The sequence below is a fragment of the Mixophyes fleayi genome, chromosome 1, assembly GCF_038048845.1.
Source record: "Mixophyes fleayi isolate aMixFle1 chromosome 1, aMixFle1.hap1, whole genome shotgun sequence".
Lineage (NCBI taxonomy): Eukaryota > Metazoa > Chordata > Amphibia > Anura > Limnodynastidae > Mixophyes > Mixophyes fleayi.
In genome coordinates this window covers 327,638,437-327,658,548 of record NC_134402.1, presented here as the reverse complement: position 1 = coordinate 327,658,548, position 20,112 = coordinate 327,638,437, and the positions used below count along the sequence as shown (strand labels likewise).

The 20,112-nt window shown below is 37.9% G+C and overlaps 1 protein-coding gene across 2 annotated transcripts in view; it reads right to left on the bottom strand.

Moving 5' to 3' along the window:
* SEZ6L (seizure related 6 homolog like) overlaps nt 1-20,112 on the bottom strand; it is a 330,229-nt gene that overhangs the window by 46,387 nt on the left and 263,730 nt on the right. The window contains exons 11-12 of one of the 2 annotated variants that reach the window (XM_075214453.1): nt 10,468-10,664; nt 3,799-3,993 (exon numbers count right to left, since the gene is read on the bottom strand). In XM_075214453.1, the coding sequence (XP_075070554.1) occupies nt 3,799-3,993; nt 10,468-10,664 (392 nt within the window). The remainder of the gene's footprint in view (nt 1-3,798; nt 3,994-10,467; nt 10,665-20,112) is intronic. The other variant, XM_075214454.1, reaches the window with a different exon arrangement.

The following is a 20,112-nucleotide window of genomic DNA, read 5'->3' as shown; positions in this document are numbered from 1 at the left end:
ACTCATTTCACAAGAAAGAATATGATGTTTAACACTGTGGTCCTGATTCATTAATGCACGCAAAGCGAATGTTAATTGCGTTTTTTTTTTTAAATGCACATAAATCGGATTCACGTACCTCCATATTTAACAAGGAGTGGATCAGAAGAAACATCTGTTGTTTAATACGGGTCTAGGTGTGACAGACACAGTACACTGCAAGATACGCCCAATACATACGTGGAATATAAAGTCCCAGCATAATGCACAGAAAAAAACCGTATTCAATTATTGCTACCTGTTAATACTATTGTTAGTAATAATTAAACATTAAAAAAAGTATTTTTTTCTCAATTTTTCCCCCAATTAAATACATATATCATGATGTTATCAATGTCTACTGTACATAAAATGCATTTTTACAGGTGCCCCTGATTGCAAACACATGTTCTAGCATACATATGCGACCGTCATTACTATCAATCGGCACTTACAGCAGACCTGTAGCTGGTGCAAGTACACGTACCTTTGAGATGTTCAAAGCTTAGCTTGCCCTTAGTGTACATTGAATACATGCATACGTCCAATCACCTTCCCCTTCCGCCCATGAAATAATAGACTGTCATAGGGGTCCTTTGCTCGAAGATGAATTGGATATCACAGTCGTATAGTTCGGTTCTGGACATGCGCAGATCGATTTTACGCAAAATACAGCACATATCGGCATTTACGTTTCTTAATGAATCAGGCCCTGCATAATTTTAACACACAAGACACAACCTTATCCTGATTAAGAAATTAACACCTACACTGCCAAATCCACTTTTGTGTGTTTTTTCAAATTACAATAAGTTTGCCAACCATTGTGTTGTCACTTTTGATTATGTACAGTGACCCTGTTTTAATATAAATCAATGTAAATAGTAAAATTTTAGACAAACAAGTAGGTCATTAACTTTAGAATCGTATCAAAATTGTCTTGATAGCACTTATAGTTAAAGATGGAATTTGTGATTGTGTGATATCACAATTACATTACACATGATTAGAAATGAAAAGCAGCAGTAGATGTTAGATAATTATGTTTAACATAGATTTTGGTACAACTGCAATTGTTCAAATGTACAATAAGTAAAAGCAATAAGGATGATAGAACAATAAATAATCCCCTTTACAAAAACATAAGAGCAGAAAAATCAGTGGTAATAAGTCTATGTCACAAGTTACCAGGACTTTTGTATTTATCTGGCTGAGTATATGTTCCATTATTGTGGAAAATTATATACATGCCTAATATGTTGCTGCAGAGAACAGAAAATGTATAAAGTGACGTGTCCAAGGTCACAGAACACTGACATTAACCTTTACACCAGAGACTGTAAAGAGTCTGATCCTGGTATCATTGTTTTATAGTCTGAGTTCTTTGCATTCTGTTCGACTTCTACAGATGCAAATTTAAATGGATAGCACACATTTAATACCTTTAATGAAATGTTCTGATTAAGTTATTAATTGTTCAATGGTTTTAATTAACTTATATAAAAAAACATATTCATCTAGTTCATATGCTGTCAACTGTGGTTTTATAGTTTACCAATTTTACATTGACACAGGAGACCTTCAAAGAACAATATCAACAATAGCCAGTAATATTCCATCGCCCATTTCATTATCCCTTTCATTCTTTCTCTTTCATTTCTCCTTTTACAACACACCTTTAACTTTTTGCTTCAATCCTACACCTTTTCGTTTAATCTATGAAAGGCGTACTCAACCTTCTGCTTTTCACTGCTCCTTCATTATAGAAGTTTGAGTGTAGGTCTTGTACTGCTGCTTATCGAGAATAACAAATCTGTTTTTTTTTTAAGTGTGCTTGTCTCTGCTACACCCAAAATCCAGCAATTTCACCCACCCAATACAAACAGGCCACAACCACCTGCATATCATCGGTCACCCTGAAACTGCTCTATAATGAATGTGTAAGAGGTACAGTAAAAAAATACAGTTCTTAGCCATAAGGTTCATGCAAACAGTTGTTTTGGGGGCTTTTTTGTTGCAAAGCTACTGTATATTCCAATATTCCAATATTTAACAGCTCTAAAGCTATCATTTTGTGAAAATTCAATCTATCAATTCACTAGCAGCTAGTGACTCCAGTGACACCATTTGAGCATACTTGCCTACTCTCCCGGAATTCCCGGGAGACTCCCGGAAAAGTAGGCAAAGCTCCCACATTCGCCGAAATTCATGGCATTGAATGGAGGGAGTGGGGCTTAATTTCATCATTAAACCCCACCCCCACTATTCGATGGCGTGAATCGTGAATTTCGTCATTTTATAGTGGGGGCGGGGCTATGGCAAAGCGGCAATGTCACCACGCTCCCTCCTATCCTACCCCTTGTCACATGACTTCTCCTTCTAATCTTAAAAGTTGGCATGTATGCATTTGAGCAGTGTCGCCTATAAAGGATAACAATTGTATTTCTCTGTGTGCATACCTGATTTTAAGGTGTGCTTGCCTTTGCTTAAGCCAAGAACCCCACCGAATGCAGTAACTCAATCCAAGCAGGCTACATTCCCCCACAGGACAGCTCATATTCTAAAACTGTAGAATGTGAAATAGTACTCTGAAATCACTAAGGCTCTAGCTCCTGGTGATTTGATCGGATGCATTTTCCTAAATATTGGTTCAGCCTGCAAAATAACTGCTTCCCTCTGTGAAGGCAGCAGAGATACTTTAGACCTAAGGGCCTATTTATTAGAAATAAAAAAAGAGTAACTTTCACATTCACATTCCGTTTTATCAGCTGTTTACGGCACCGAAACAGTTTTTTTTTTAAAAGAAATCTAATACAATTTGTTTTACTTTGCTGCAGTGTAAACTAGTTTTAGCCATGCATGAAGTGAGGCTAATGAAAAAAAAAGAGAATAGCATGCTATTGTCAACAGAAGAGAACTATTGGCCAAAAACAATCTTATTATTTTTTAGCAGAAAATAAACAAGTAAATGTATAAAAAAATTATACAACATATCAAAATAAATAAATCTGGAAATTAATTTTCAATCTACCTTTAAAGTTCCTCTACTGCCTTCAATTACATCTCTTTACAACCCTTCAATAATAGCAGTTTCCCCAGGGAAAGCAGGTGCCATTTTTCAGTGACAAAAGTGGTCAAAAATAGAGATGGTAAAGACGCATTAATGCTTTATAAGGAGCTTATATGTGAGTAGTTTATTTCAATGCTGTGTTTTACCCAAAAAACGAAAAAAGCTGCAATTAAACTGGTCAATGGTTGCAAAGTACACTTTAATATATTTCTTCAAACAGGCAAATGATGTCAACATTATTCATGTTATGGTTCAGTGGACACTAGAGAAACATCACTTTGACATTTAATATATAGACCCTTAATTGTTCGCACTACCGAATCTGATGTCTTGAAGTCATCATTGTTTAGATTGGTAAGCCAAAGACTGTAACAAGAAAATAATAATATTGTATACACCTTAGTAAACTTAACTTCATAATGTGGTCAATAATGTAATTTTGATCATTAATGTTTCTAGCACATCACTGAATCCTACATTCACCAATATGTGAGCCCAAATACTGTTGCTGCCCTCATCTTTAGTTTTTCCTCTAAAACACCTTCAAAAATGTAAATGCATGCTCAAGAAAATCACAATAACAATGCTATTCTCAAGGTGATGACTCAAAGAAAGCGATTGTGATTTCTGAAGATGAAAATCAACGGCAGAAGATTCAAGAAGGCCATGGAACAATCTAGACTGGAGTAATAAAACTCTGTGTGTCTTACTTTTTTCGCAAAATGGGGGGTCGCTGCTCCAGCTGAGATCCCATTGACAGGTTAAGGTTTCACTCCCCACAATATCATATCCTGGATCACACTGGTAAGTAATTCTGGCTCCTCTGACAAGATCTGTGTGAGATGTGGTCTTCCATCCATTCTGAATTTCAGGTAGGTCGGAACAAGAGTCGTTTCTGGACACTTCTAGAACAAAATAAAAATTAACAAACAAGATGTTGCGCAAGCTAACCATTAAGGACCTCATTTAGAGTCGGACGCAAAGTCCGTTTAAGAAGTGTAGAAGTGGGAGTGTGCCGCAGCTTGGTAGGGTATTACGAGTGGCAAGCAACCCCAGTTGTGTCCCACTCTTAATACCCTACCAAGCTGTGAGTAGTTCCTGCAGCTAGCTAACTGCTTGCGCCACCTAATTCCTGCCGCACAGCTTTAGCCCTGTTTTGACGTGTATTGCGTCTGCGCCTCACTACGACTAGGATGTATTTACATGGTCACGCCGTCACAATTCCGCGTTCCTCCCATTCTCTCGTAGTGAGTCACAAGCTGTCGCAAGTGTTAATTGCGTCCAAGATGCAGGCGGATTTGGTGCTTTCTGCACATGCGTGATAGTGTTTTTTGGTTAGATTCGCCTAAATGGGACTTTGTGTCCAACTCTAAATAAGGTCCTAACTGTGGTGTGCTGCCGTCACATATAAAAAAATGTGCATTTTGCAAAACGGATATCTGAAAACCGCAAAGCCGCTATTTGCATAATTAGTCATGCTTACCGGGTTGAAGCAAGTTTGTATAGCCAGTGACTACATTGTCAGCGCTTTTACATTCAAGTGGAATAATATAATATAAATTAAGAGTAGAAGCCAATGATATTGTAATGACAACAGCAGGAAAACTATTTGATATTGTACAACTGTATTTGTCTTTACTTCATATGCTAGCTCCATACAAAGGCACTGCAAGCTCCATAGATTGTGTTACACAGTGTGGATCACTAACATATATGTATGTGAAACAGCAGGGATCTGGAACCACACATAATCGCTGTCTATTCATGTCGTGTGCACTGTGGACTGTTGGGGCACAATATCACTCAGCAGATGTGGTATTATGACTGGAGTTAGTTTTAAGATTGATTTGATACATTTAGATTTTTTAGATCAAGGGGTAGACAGATTATGTTATTGAGGGAAACGTTTTAGATCCATACAAGAAAACAAGGACTAAAATTTGGCTCTTAAAAATTCTTTGGGGTAAATGTCTTAAATGCCGGTTTTGTCAAAAATGCAGTTTTTCAGTGATTTTGCAGACCAGATTTAAAACAGCAACCCTCAGGGTTCTGCCTTTAACTATATTGACATTATTGACTGGCTTAATCGCTGACAATCGCTGATTGGATGAAACTGGAATTTAATACATTTACCCCTTTATGTGGCTTAAAGATATCCATTTTGTTCAATACATTTTTTTATTTACTTCTAGAACGTGTATTTTTTTGAGTGACTAACAGCTTCACAGAAACCACCAATTTCCCTGTTTCCGTGAGAACCTTCAACAGGGGTGCATGGAGCATTTTTAAGGAGGGGTTTCCCCTCCACTGGGAATAAAAAAAAAGTGAGAGAGCTGCACAGCAGCTCAGTTTAGGCAGCACTGTACTATACAGCAGCCGCGGCGCTGTCAAAGAAGCTGCTGTATAGTACAGTGCCGCTATATAGGGCACTTTTTTAACGAAGCGGAGGGGTTTCTGGAGACCCAGAAACCCCCCCTGCGTGCGCCACTGTTCAAAGCCCATTCTGCATAACATAATCAGGGACATTTCTGAAAACTGATGCACTGAAAAAAGGTGGTGATACCAATCAGATATTAGGATTCATTTTCTAAATTGTGATAGTAAAATGATAGTCAGAATTGGATTGGCTACTGTTAGCAACACAACATTTTAAAAATGTCCCTCCAGTTTTTATAAATGTCCCTCCATTTATTTTAGCACAATCTACTGCATGTTTTATCTGCTCTATAAGAGCCCTGTAGTGGGAAAACATGTAGAACACTGATAGCGTTTCATTTTTCTCATATTTAAATGTATTGCTCTATTACGATCTACCACCAAGATTCACACTATGCCTGTGCACTTTTATGAAATAGTATGACTAAAGCTTTTTATTTTTGTCTTTGTTACACTACAGTTTGGAAGCTCAGCAGGTGCAGAATTGGTCCAATCTATACAAATAATGGGGTTGTCTTGACAAACAGTGCTATCCTATCTTACAGAGCAGCAAGAAATGATAACTATGAGGACTAGCTGGACTTAGATGAGGGGAAAATAAGTCTCTTAACCCCTTATAATCTTTGCAGTGCTCAAAGCACCAAGTACCAGTATAGGAAAAAGTAAAAGTACTAATATGAAACATATTTGCAATGCAGTTCATGTATGCCTACAATCAAACAGTACATTGAGTCTAGGGGGTATATTTACAAAACTGCTGGTTTGAAAAAGTGGAGATGTCTATAGCAACCAATCAGATTCTAGTTATCATTTATTTACTACATTCTACTAAATGAGAACTAGAATCTGATTGGTTATAGGCAACATCTTCACTTTTTCAAACCCGCAGTTTTTCAAACCCGCAGTTAAGTAAATATACCTCTAGGTATTAAGGCTGTTACATAAACACTATTAGGTAAAGATGTGTCTGTATCATGACAGGTCATTTCAATGTTTCTTAATCATTCTGCAAGAAAATCCTGTGTAGTTGAAATATTTCCAAATACAAAGCAATCTATTGTTTCTATTAGTCACTAATGGACGTAGTTCTGTGAATTTCCAATGAAGTGAATTGGTTGTGTTTGGTAACTTATGATAAACCAAAGGCATAATTATTGATACCATTATACTGAATTCTGGGAGACAACCACTTATAGAGGCCATTACCAGCAAGCAATAAAGGCAAAAGGGTGACCGTGAATGTACCTCTGGTCAGTGATGAGTAACAGTTTTTCTTAAAGTTTTATTTTGCAAGATCATAGAACGAAATACAACCAACAAGGAGATTGTGCATATGGAGGCACAAGGGTTTAACAGCGACTACAACCAATGTAGTAACGAGACATCTTAATGCAGGGATCAAAAACAAATAAGTACAATGAGTGACCAGGAGTTTTTATGAAGAGACAGAAAAAGAAAGGGGAAAAGAAGAGACAAAGAAAGGGGGAGTGGAGGAGAGAGAAAGAAGAGGGGTAGCTTTTACCAGAATAGAAGATAAGCAGAAGAAGAGAAGTACAGAAAGGGAGTACAAGGAATAAAGTGAAATCACAAGAAAGGAGAAGGAGCTTGGAAAAGGGAGATCCACGGGTCCCAAACCATGGTGAAAGATCTTGACGTATTACGAATAACACTGGTCATATACTCCATACGTTGAGTTTGCCAAACTCTGTTAATAATAGTCTGGATGTATAGAGGAGCTTGCTGCCTCCAGTCTACTGCAATTTGGCAGGTAGCTCCCGAGACAATATGTCGGGTCAACTTATTCTGATGTTGAGTCGCCGAGGGGGCCCCTAGATGTACAAGAAACAATTTGGGGTCCAGAGGGACATCGATCTGAAGGATCAATTAAATCAGTTTGACCTCCGCCCAAAAGCGTGTCAGTTTTGGACATGTCCACCAAATGGGGAGAAAAGTACTCTCCTGGACCACCCCTGCCAACAGTGATCAGAGGAGTCAGGGACAATGTTATGAAGACGCAAGGACACATAGTACCATCAGAACATCACCGTATAAATATTCTCCTTTATTTTGAAGCAGACTGAGCTGGAGGCAGCATTATCGTGAATCTCAGACCATTCTTCGTCAAGCATTAGTATTATCAAGGTCATGTTCCCAGGCAAGTTCATGGGGATCCCTGAGGCCTGTGGTGAATGGGTCTAGTTCATAGTAAAGCGTAGAGTTGAGACCTTTCATATAGGTGTGACGTAGGCAAGGAGTTTCAAAGATATTAAGTGAGCGGGAGGAGAGACGGGTTTTGACAGAGTTATGATAGTGCCGTATCTGTAAATATTGGTAGAAATGTTTTGAGGGGATAAAAAAGTGAGTTTGGATATCAGAGAATGGAAGGAATGCGGTAGTGGAGGTAAGTTTGTTAAGATTTCTGACACCCCGCGAGATCCATGGTTGGAACACATTGGGAGTGGATCCCAGAGGGAAGTCAGGGGAGTTGAATAACAATAGCATTTGGGTAGGGTGAGGAGATAGACCATATTTCTGAGAGGAAGACTCCCAAAATAATAAAGAATGCAAGATGACAGGGTGAAGCACGGTGCGTTTTGGGTGCCAAGCCCTTGGGAGCCAGAGGAGAGTAGACGCAGAAAGCATTCCCAGACCTCCAGCCTCAATACGGGTCCAAACTCTAGGGGTTTCAGAAATACACCATGAAACACACTGAGCGAGATGGGCGGAAAGGCAATAGCATCAGAAGTCAGGGATACCCAGCCATCCACCCCACGCGGACTTCTGAGGGACCTTAAGGTGGACTTGGGGATGTTTTCTAGACCAAATGAATTTGGAAGTGTGATATTGGAGAAACTTAAAAACATAGGAGGAATACCAATAGTCAGGATCTGGAAAAGATAAAGAAGTCTCGGGAGGATATTCATCTTAACTGCATTAATACGACCGATCCATGAAATATAAAGACATGACCAAATGGCGAGATCTAGTTTTATTTTGGCTAGAATGTGGGGGAACTTTGCCTGAAAAAGGTGGTGGTAGTGATTAGTAATAAAAACTCCAAGTTATTTTTTGGAGGTGCCAGTGGAATGGGATAGAGCAGTCCTAGTACCTCTGTCTTGTCTTAGATTACCTTTTAGCTGGAAAAATAGCCATAGAGCTGTAACTCAGCCAGGAAGGGGGGAAAATGGGCAGTCGGGTGAGCAATAGAAATCAGGATATCATCGGCATATAGCATAATTTTGTGAGCTGGGAGGCCCACAGGGATACCAGCAATCTCCTGATTAGCGCGGATCCTGGCAGCCAGGGGTTCAATCACTAGAGCGAAAATTAGTGGGGAGAGGTGGTAACCCTGACGTGTGACATTCGAGATTGAAAAGGGAGCTGAGGTCAGACCATTTGCTGAAATCATGGCTGATGGGGAGTGATACAGGGCTGAGATGTCATTCAAAAACTTGCCAGAGAATCCCAACTTCTCGAACACCCCATCCATAAAAGACCAAGAGATGCATTCAAATGCCTTTTCAACGTCGAGCACCATAAGCGAGGAAGGTAGTTTATCGCTATGAATTGTATGGATCAAATCAATGATCCTCCTAGTGTTAAAAGTCACCTGATGCCCTGGGATAAAGCCAACCTGGTCAGGATGAATGAGGGAAGGCAGGAGCAGATTAAATCTGTAGGCCAGGATTTAACGTACAACTTCAAATCAACGTTGAGTAGCGACATAGGCCTATAGCTAGCGCAAAGAGAATGGCCATTCCCTGGCTTTGGAATGGCAATAATATTAGCTCTAGCACCTGCTAAGTCGAAGGATGCCCCCTCCAAAAACCTGGTTGAAAAATTTTGTCAGATGTGGACCAAGGTCTCTGGAAAACTTTTTGTAATGCTGGGGGGAGAAACCATCTGGGCCCAGAGGGAACCAAACCTTCAAAGCTTTATTGGCCTCCAGGGGGGTAATTTTAGGAAGGGGGCTGGAGGTAAGATAATTATCTAAAATGGGTACTGGGAGATCTTGGTGAGGGGGGGGAGCTGGGAGGTTATAGAGGGAGGAATAGAATTTTCGAAACTCGCACACTGTTGCCGAAGAGTCATAGGTGATGGGACCCAGGGGGATTGTTGTATTTTGTCAATGTGGTTAAGGGCCAATTTTTTGCAAAGTTTTCTGGCAAGTACTGTATTGGCTTTATTGGCTTTGTCATAATAAAGTTGTTGGAGCTTCTGTATAGTGGTAGCTGCTCTGCATGACAGAAGGGTGTTGAGTTGGCCCTTCAATGAGTCGATCTGTGGTAGTAAAGTTGGGTCATTATGGGATTGATGGAGTTTAAGGAGCGTGGCAATTTGGTGCTCGAGCGATGATATCTCTGCTGCAGCTATTCTCTTGGAAGATGCAGTCAGACTGATCAGCTGACCCTGGATGGAGGCCTTATGGGCTTCCCAGAGAACACCTGGGACATATATATCAGGGGTGGAATTCTCCAGAAAATAGTTGGAGATTAATAATTTGATATCTAGGATTGATTTAGCAGAAGGGAGTCATTGAGGCGTCATCTACCTCAGTATGGTGGCTGTTTAAAAAGATCAAGGAGGAGAAACACCCCCGGATGGGTAACAATTTTTAAGGGCCTCTTGTTACTCATCACTGCTGTAGGAGGGCTAACCACACTATGTGTTTTGAGATGGGTGTGAGATTAATGTATGGATTAAAAATGATAGAGCTCATTCAGCTGTACGCAATGGTAATTCCTGTAGCATCTTACTGGTAATGGAGGTAGTTGAGACTGTGGTCTTTAGTTTAAATTCATAAATGACAGCTATGTGTGCCTATACAAGAAATCATTATACTTTTGTGTAAGGTTATGGGCCAAGGTATTAGCTTATACCCTCACCTAATATGTGCCCATTGTGGCTTCTATTTAAGACATGTAAAGGAAATAGCTGCTCACCTATATAATTTAAAATAAATCCTTGTCCTTTCCCAAAGATCATTCCAGCTGGATCAGAATGAAACTGAATAGAGAGGTCAGGAGAGGACGAGTAGAGTTTCTGAGGACCACTGCTTCCAACAAACTGTCCTAAAATCTTTGATGTTATTTCATCCCCATCATATATAGTCAGAATATCATTGTTACTCAAATTCAGTCTGCAATAAAAAGGAAATCCATATTAGAACTGTAACAGAGGAATATCGGCAAGATAGGTAGACTATGAAAAAAATGCACATGCAGAGACATTTCTATTATATTAGTATAAACTAGTGACTACTCAAATGTAGAGACATTCACAATTAAGTTACTACATATTACAAGGCAAATCTCATCTGTGAATATATAACATATTCATAGTCTTAGATCAATTTGATAAGATGATACAAAAGTATATTTAAACCTGACATGACTAAAGACTGAACAAAAAGATACCATTTGTATTTATGATTTTTGCTATCACTTCAGACCAAGATTTTTAGCCAAAACGTCCTCATAAAGTGAAGAAACCCCATAAGTAAGGGAATTTTTACAGATAGTATGATGGACTGAATTGTGCAGATTGAGTAATATTTAGTTAACCTTGAATGAATAGCTATTGTAGCACTGGCTTTGACCTCCACCCAACACTTTACCTCTTTTCTATCTAGACAATCCTCTCCAGATATTTCCAAGCTTGTACCAGCAAAAAGTAGTTTAGCATATTTTCCAAGCATTCCCTTCATTACTAATTTCAGTTACAACTAATTAATTTTTTGTTTAGTGTACATGAATCTCTGTCTTTAAACTAAAGATGGGTGTTCAGAAGCACTGCCTGTTGATATAACTGTCCAGTATGTGTTAATGTGCAAGATTCATAATTTTCCATTTTTTTTTGAGTATTCAAGAATGTAAACTTAGGTCTAAAATAGGGCATATAAAATGATACCCTGTGCTCCTCAGGGGTACCCTGCGCTATCCCCCATGTTTATAAACCAATAAAATTAACATAGGTGCTATAAACCATATGACAGAAAATGCTTCATAGTTTGCTTAGTTTGCTTTTAACTGGACCGTGCAAGTAAAATCTGTAAGCACAACATTTTCAATGACAAGACCATATTTGAGCCAGCTGACCACATGTGAGACAGCTATGTGGTGTAGGGTATACTGTATATAATGAGACATGGAGAGCTGAAATGTATTCTTTTAAAGTACCCACAGAGCTCACTGGCTTCATGCTACCATTATAAATGAATTATAGCTTCATCTGTAAGGTATATTACTTTCTCTACAAAGTCTAGATAACTGCCAACTGCACAACTTCTGTAATGTTTTTTAGGCCTCTATTTATGGTTTAGAACCTTAAAAAATGAATTATTAATAAGTAACAATTAAACATAGTAACATAAAAAGCATAATAAAACGTCCTTTGGACTTGTCCTTTGTCAGTTTAGCTGATGCTATTAAAATGCCAACCATGAAGTAATGACCTATGACAATTCACCAATTGCATAGGTACAGAGATAAAATACCAGTTAGTTAAAGGGATGTCTAAAACGAGGCGTGTGCACTATTTACTTCACTTTGTATTTGAATTCCAAAATAATTCCTTTAGGATGCTGTTTGAAGAGATATAATGAATGCTCTGTTCACCAGGATCCCTGATAGATTTCGCAGTCACATGCTGCATTCCTTTTTCCTATTCCTGTTCTGCCTGTTTGAAACAAACCAAATTGATCTCAGCTTATTGCCAACAGCCTATGTGGAAAGTGGAGAGTGGAGTGTAACCAGTAGATTGAGCAGGGACCCCAGCAGAAACAGCAAACGGAGAATGGAAGTTGGGTAAAAATTCGATTTTTATTTATTCATGTTCTCCTTTAATTCATTATTCATTGTTTATTGTTTTTCCTTGATATAGAAAACATTTCCTTTCTATGTGTTCCACTGGTGCTCCTGGGAGCTGCAGATTGTGCCATCTCAATGTATCAATCCTGTCTTTGCACTCATATAATTTCAAACATTGATCTCCTGTTTAACATGGCTCCCATGCATGCCCATTCATGAGCAGCTTGCTATATGCACACATTACTTGCCTGGCTACAAAGCTTGCTCAGTTGGCCACTAAGCGCCTAAGTAACAAGTTTTGCTAGTGCTTGTAGTACTGTGTACATTATTGATATACTGTCACAAGTAGGATCTGAAGATAGTGGATTCATAATTGCTAACCAAATGAATCTCATAGGAGTTTGGAGGGTGATCCACAGGTTATTGCACTTGGTACAGCCCCCTGGAGTGGCCAGCTGATGACTACAGGATGCATGGTAATGAACTGGTATGGAGAAGATAGGTCAGGTGAGTCGAGGTCTGGTACACTGGGGGACAAAGATGTGCAAAATCAGAAACCAAAAGAATAGTTAGGACATGCTGGATCATGAATGTGGAGACATCAAAGCAATGCAAGTCAAGGAGGAAAGGGAGAATCCAACAAGCTTGGTTTGGGTCTACACAGTGAAGAACAAGAACTGGAGAGACATAGGAAAACACTGGAGCTAGTAGAACAAATGTAACCTGATACTCTGACATTGAAAACGACACAAAATCTCATTTAAATATGCTTGTCTGATTTGAATGCAGAGTGGGTGGAGCGGTGAAGAAACCAGGGAGAGAGCACTGGACACCAAGTCCGTTAAATCCGGTAAGTGAGAACTGGATTCCTTGTTTGGCATGTGATGTATACTGATTCTCTGCTATGGACTTGCATGTTCTTTGGCTACATGTATTTCCTATTGATCCTGACTTTGGCTGTGTATATTAACTCTGAACCTTTGCTGCTTGCCCTGACCATTTGCCAGATCTTGACTTGTTTGCCTAACCTTGTCTTGATACAGTGACCTGCTGTCTAATGGGGCTAGCCTCGGGGCAACTACCTCTGGGTATCTCAATGTGAAGTCCAACATTCCCTTGTGAGGGAAACATTTGAAAACTTGAATGCCCTTTCAGATTCCATGCCCTATGTTAGCAACAATTACCAGCAAGCAAAGTGGTCCCACAACTCTTAATCTGTATTTGACTACACACACCTATGTAGGAATTCTTTGGGCTGAGTAGGGCAATGGGCCACACTATGATAGGGATGGACGTACATTCTGTTGTAGCTTGGATAAAGAAGTTGTTGATTCACAGTTCAGCTGCTTAGTTAGTTAGTGACATGGTTCAGGGCTTTCTTTGTCTACTAACACCACAGCAGGATGTTGGGGTTTACTTGGCTCTTTGTAGCAGTTCAACCCCTCCAATATGTTGTTGCTAAAAACACCTCTCCTTCAAAGAACTGGACAAGGTCTTGGATTTCATACCTTTTGATAGGAGGATTAGGCTTTAATTTAAACAGTGTGACTCCCATCTATGGTTAGATGGGCTGAAACTTGACCTTAACCGATGAACCACAAGGAATACATTAAAATACTGAGAACTAAAGAAGGGAAGGGATGTCCAGTTGGATCTATACCAGTCAAAAACTATTTCCATAGGGATGAAGATATGCATCTAATTACATGTGGGAATCTAAACTACATATGATATAAGATTAGAAGTTCCATTCTGATACTTGACAATCAGTGAGCCTTCCAATAGTTTTTCATATTTAAACACTTAAAATAAGAAAAACATAACCTCCAAATATTTCCAACTAAGGAATGTACACAGAAAACCCTTAAATTACTACAACCAGCACATACAAAGAGACAAATCAAAGTACAAACAGCATGCCCTTGAAGTCTAACATTCGCTTGCTAACAGTGGAGGAAAACATTTTGTGGACTAAACCAATATAGAGCTTAGCAATTAGGCAGGGTACACACTACAGGTTTTTCTGCTAATTATCGGGCCAAACACCCGATAAACAACCGTTTGGCCCGATATCGCATTAGTGTGTATACTTGCACGATGAACGACAGTCGTTACAAAGTACCATCATTCCGTTGTTTCATTTGATTATTCAGCAGGACTATAAATCATGTTCCAACTGCCTTCCAATCCTGCAGTGTGTATGCACTCACGACTGCCTGCTCAGAGAAAGAGAGTAAGGAACCTGTCACTGTGTCTGTGTTGTTAAATGTAGAGAGTGCTGTAGGTGGGATAATTTATCTGTTCATTCTGAATAATTTGTTTCAGAGTCACAGTGACTAAACGAATTTATAATGACATTGTGGATAAGTCAAAGTTTATTTTGTGTGTACCCAGTCTTAATCAGCGTGACAGGAATAACCAACTATACTGCTCTTGGACCAGATGACGAGCACAGGTTTGAAGGTAAATCATATATAGTGTGGACACATTAAACGACTGACTGGTTGGAGCTTCAGTTGTTCGTAAAATTGTTAGTGATAAAAAATTGGTCGAAATCTTTTGTAGGTATTTCAGAAGTGTCACTGGTTTCTAGTAAATTAATAGATTGTATATTAATTTAACCCTGCCTCCACTTCGCATTGGCAATAGGTCCACTTTAACCTAAATAAAATATTTTATTGAATTCAACAGCACTAATTCTAATGTTAGGTAAAACATACAATTTGTATAAATTTGTCACTTTCTTAACGTAATATTTTTTTATTCAAGAATTTTTAAAATACAACAGAAAATAACAATACACAAACACAGGATCAGCAAAACGAAATGTAGGATTAAACAATGGAGAAGGGGGGTACAAAGAACTGAGGAAAGAAAACAACAGGGAGAGAGAGGCGAATTATGTGATGCATTGTTAACCATAAAAACAAGTAAAGATAATAACCAAATAGAATTTGGTACTTTCTTAATGGAAGCCTTACATCCTAGCACAAACACCAGCAACATTTTACAATTCCCAGCCAGACAGGGAATGACAAAAATGTAAAAGACTTCTAAGGCTTTAACAGTTGTTCTTAAATTTTTCAATGCAATAATTTGCATTTACTGCTACTGAATTGGCCCAATAGATTTCTTTGGGAAGCTCAGTTCCATTAACGTGAACATTGTTCTAGTACCAGCAGCCTTATGTAGCTATTACACCACAACAGAATGTTATGATATCCGGAGTGAAAAGATTCCATGATCTGTTAACTACCACAGTTTAGCATCATTGAAAAGTCAGCGTATCAAAGCTCCCAGTTGGCTGTGGATACCAAGACTTACCCAACAGCAGTGAGAACATTCAGTAAACCCATTAGGTCATGCTGTGTTTTGTTATTTCCCATGTTAGTATGAATTCCTGTTATTTAGTATATTAAATACTTCCCATGTTTGCCATTTCTTTCCAGTGCAATTCAATTCAGTATTGTTCAACAATCTTGTTGTGAGCTAATACATCTAAATTGTATCAATACTCTGCCCTTATGTCCTTGTAGGGGTCCATCTGAGCTAGGGCAATGCTCAGCTAATGCTGAAAGTCGCCGCCATTATATTTGGATCCCGAGACAGCCATCTCTCCTGGCTAAGTTTATGTGAGACACTGCCAATAATTATATCTTGCTATGGTACAGGTATTATTACATGAAGCTTTGACTTTGAATATTTATTTAAATACACTAAAATTGAAAATGCTCAGTTTTAAAAATCCCTTCTGTAAATCTAACAAGTAAAAAAATGTGCCTAAATAATAATGTAATTATGTTTTATGAGTTTACAGTGCTTCTGTTCCAGGTGGCCACTTGTTTCCAGACATTTTATTCTTTTCTATTCCATTTCCCAGATTCTATGGAGAGTAAATGGTAATAATATCACTATAAACTGTGCATAGAGGGCTTTGTTTGTTTACAAATGAATGACTTAGAATTTTTAACAAACAACAAAACAATGCAAATTGATGCAGCAATGTTGCAATCAGAAAATATATTAAAAAATATATTACAGTATAAATTAAAATCCCATTATCCACCACTGTTAAAAGAGAACGCCAGCTATAATTACATAGAATTTACAGTTAAAACAGACTTGATGAGACTGAGGTTTGGGTGCTGACTTGGGCACTCCATGACATTGGTTTCTTTGAATTTAAACCACTCCAATGTGGCTTTTACTGTTTGCATTGGATTGATCTGCTGGAATATAAATATAATTGGAGACCAGATAATTGCTAAATCCTTTTCTCCTTCTATTTTATGGTTTTTTTTTATGTTTCCTTGTCTCTAAAGTTCTTGTTTTTTGAAACATTTCCCTGATTGTTACTTTTCACTAACATTTTATCACATTTGCTCTGAATGTTCTTTGAGCTTAATGATGGTGCTCTTGTTTGGAAATGCACTGATCAACGTTGGCCCTCTCACCTACAGGCGTATTTGTTTTGAAATCAAGGGAAACACTTTAATTGTACACAGATGGACTAAAATATTATGTGACCACTGAAAACAGCTGCATCAGGGTTTATGTAGCGCCTAAATCTAAGGGAGCTGGTCCCTAAATAAATAATGATAGAGTGGCGGTGTTAACGTAATAGTCACTAGCCACTAATGATTTATATACGGGTTGACTAATTCTCCAGTGGTGGTAATTATTCACCGAAGATAATTCTAAACAATTTTCAAGTTAATCAGACAGTGACAAATCTCTGAATTTCTACCATTTTCAGAATTAGCTGAACTGATTTGTCCGTCTTTATTGTTTTTCTTATTTGACATTAGAGTACCTTGTGCTGATCATTTGTAAGAATGTCCAAATAAATCCGTTTTGATTGCATGATGTAGGAATAAAAAAAGAAAAAATGACAAATGGGTAAATAGATTTTTTTTTAAATTGTGAGTAGATTATGGGTAAGAAAAAAGGACTTTTGGAAAGACAGAAACAATTGAAGCCTAATACACACATATTGTGCTTATGTACATATTGGGCCTCATTTAGGGGTAAATGTATCAAATGGCAGTTTAAACTGTTAAATCGCTGATTTGATGGCTTTTTACGGGAGGGTTTTAAACCGTCCAATGTATTAAAGACAGAACCGTTGATAAACTGCCCAAAATCTGCAGTTTCATCCAGCAAAGCATTCAACATTGCCATCCCAATTTTTAATCTTGACTGGATACAAAAACAGCGAAATGTATGAAGCGGTGGTTTCACAAACCGTGTCAAAACCGCCAGCAAAGTGGTCAAAACAAAAGAGGTGGTTGTGAGAGGCATACTGCTTGAGCTATCTTGCCATTCGTGACATAAGAGGCGGCACCACTGGCTTATTTTGGCAATGATTATTTAAAGATTATGGGGACAAAATTAATTTATAATATTAACTTATGGGGGCAATTTTTATTGTTTTTTATATTATGGGGGCAATATAAATATATAATCATATTGTACACTTTGCCTCTGCCCTGCCAGCGCTTAGGAGCCCATGTGCGGCTGGCATTTTTCCGCTGGTCTCAGCTAAATAATGGCTCAGAACCACTCATCTAAGCTAAACATATTAAAGTCTTTAAAGATCATTTATAAGCCCCAGAATATTCACATGTGTATCATTTTGCACACGTACGTGGAAGCCCCCATTCTAGTTTTAGGAATTTCCCCGATAAAATTTTAATTACAGTGATTATAGGGCTGTCACCTTCATTAATTTAAACTTTTTCTCCTAAAATACTGTTCTGTTTAGTCTCATTAACTTAAATAAGTCAGGAGAGTTAGCGCCTTTATTGCATGTGTTACTATGTACAATTGATTTGTTTTTGTATTTTTTGCTACATTGGTGACATTTGTCTATAAATGCTATTTCCCTATAAAGTGCACCTGGAAAACGACATCCTATTGAAAGCATAGACCAAAATCATGTGAGGACATGCTGAAAGCAAACCTGTAGTAGGGAAAATGGGTCTACTGAGTGCAGTAAGCGGGGAGAGCGGATTCACACCATGAAATCTTGTTTTGAAGATGGGCCCAAAATAATATTACTATTATTATTAATTTTATTTATATAACGCTTTTCTCCCAATAGAACTTTAAGGTCTAAATATGAGGTGCACTATCTGATATGCAGCAAGGAGAAATTGATCTGACAACCAGCAAATCCCATCAGAAGATGCCCCAAATATATGAGACTCATCTTATATAAACTACTTGTTTGAATAGGTACCTTATCATTAGTAAGGCATTCTTTTGCAGATATTCTGCAACTATCTGTGCTAAATACATCTCAAGCTAATTACCAACTGACATTAAAAATCGTGCTTTCATACTTTTACTAATGTTTTTTTGATCCTAGTAAAGGTATGGAAATAGGAATGGGAATAAAATTGCCAATGACTCCATGACAATTTACCCTTGTACCTGCAGTTGGCAGCGGTGACGGCAATGAATTTTGGATGCTGCCTGCTCTATTTACTCGCATTCACTGTAAGTTTACTCCATTTATCCCCCCCCCCCCCCTTGCCGAAGGGCAGGTGCAAACGCTGGTTTCACAATACATGTCAAAGGCGATTGAATACAACATGCTATGTAAATGGCATTTTCTTCCCATGGGGGATACCACAATCCGCATTAGACTGGCAGTTTAAAACACATGTTATACTGCAATACCACATTACAAACAACTTAACACTACAGATCGCACAATCCCACTATTCTTCAAACAACAGAAACTTTTTAACAAGTTCATGATTGTATCAAAGCAAAGTAAGTGTGATAAAGTATACCTTCTCCTTTTATCAACTGTGTATTCCATCAGACATCTTATATCTTGTGTCATTTACATTCTTATCGTCTTTTCTGTCCGATTAAAGTGGATAATATCAGCACATCGGATATCATTTTCAGTACAGTTTCAGCAGGCTTTGCAGTTTATGTTATACTGTACAATTCACAAGTTCATATTTAGCAGCAGACTTTCTGCATATGAAACAACTCATTACTTCAATAATAAAATGAAGGTTTTAGGACTTCAAATCTCCAATACATATTACAAGCTATTGTTTAGCTCTTCAACCTTCAAAAAATATCATTTTAATCATAATATCTAGCACTCTTAATTCCACACGGATAAATAATAACATGCGGAAATCCATTGAATAACAGTATTCTGTTATTTATGTGACTCTCTGATTATTATCCTTTTTGCACAGTTGTGTAATTGTTAATTATTCCGTTATAATTCAGCTGAAGATTAATTTTCTCATTTACAAATTTCTAGGACAGAAATAAAAAAACAGTATAATTTAATATGCTGAATGATAAATATTTCCAACATTGAATAAATTCATGACTCTAGCTTGGTCTTGAATAATGATGAGGTTTTATTATGGAAATAACCATATCCTTTTAACTGTTACAATATAAAATATTTGTCTACTGTAGCAATATAGTATTTGTATGTGTTCCAAAATTGGCTTTACTATTGCTTCAAGCATAATATTCTCTCTATGGGATCTTTTTTCACAGAAAATAGACATTGGGACTGATTCATTTAGGAAAGTAAGGCAGAAAAAGTACTAACTTTGCTCTTGGATAAACCATGTTACAAAGCAAGGGGTGCAAGTTAGTTTATTGTTTTGCACAAAAGGAAAATACTTGCTGTTTTATCATGTAGCACACAAATACTCGATAGCTTTATTTTTATACAGAAATTTAAAATTTAATAATAACTCCCCGATTATGAACAAGTTTATTGTATTTGTC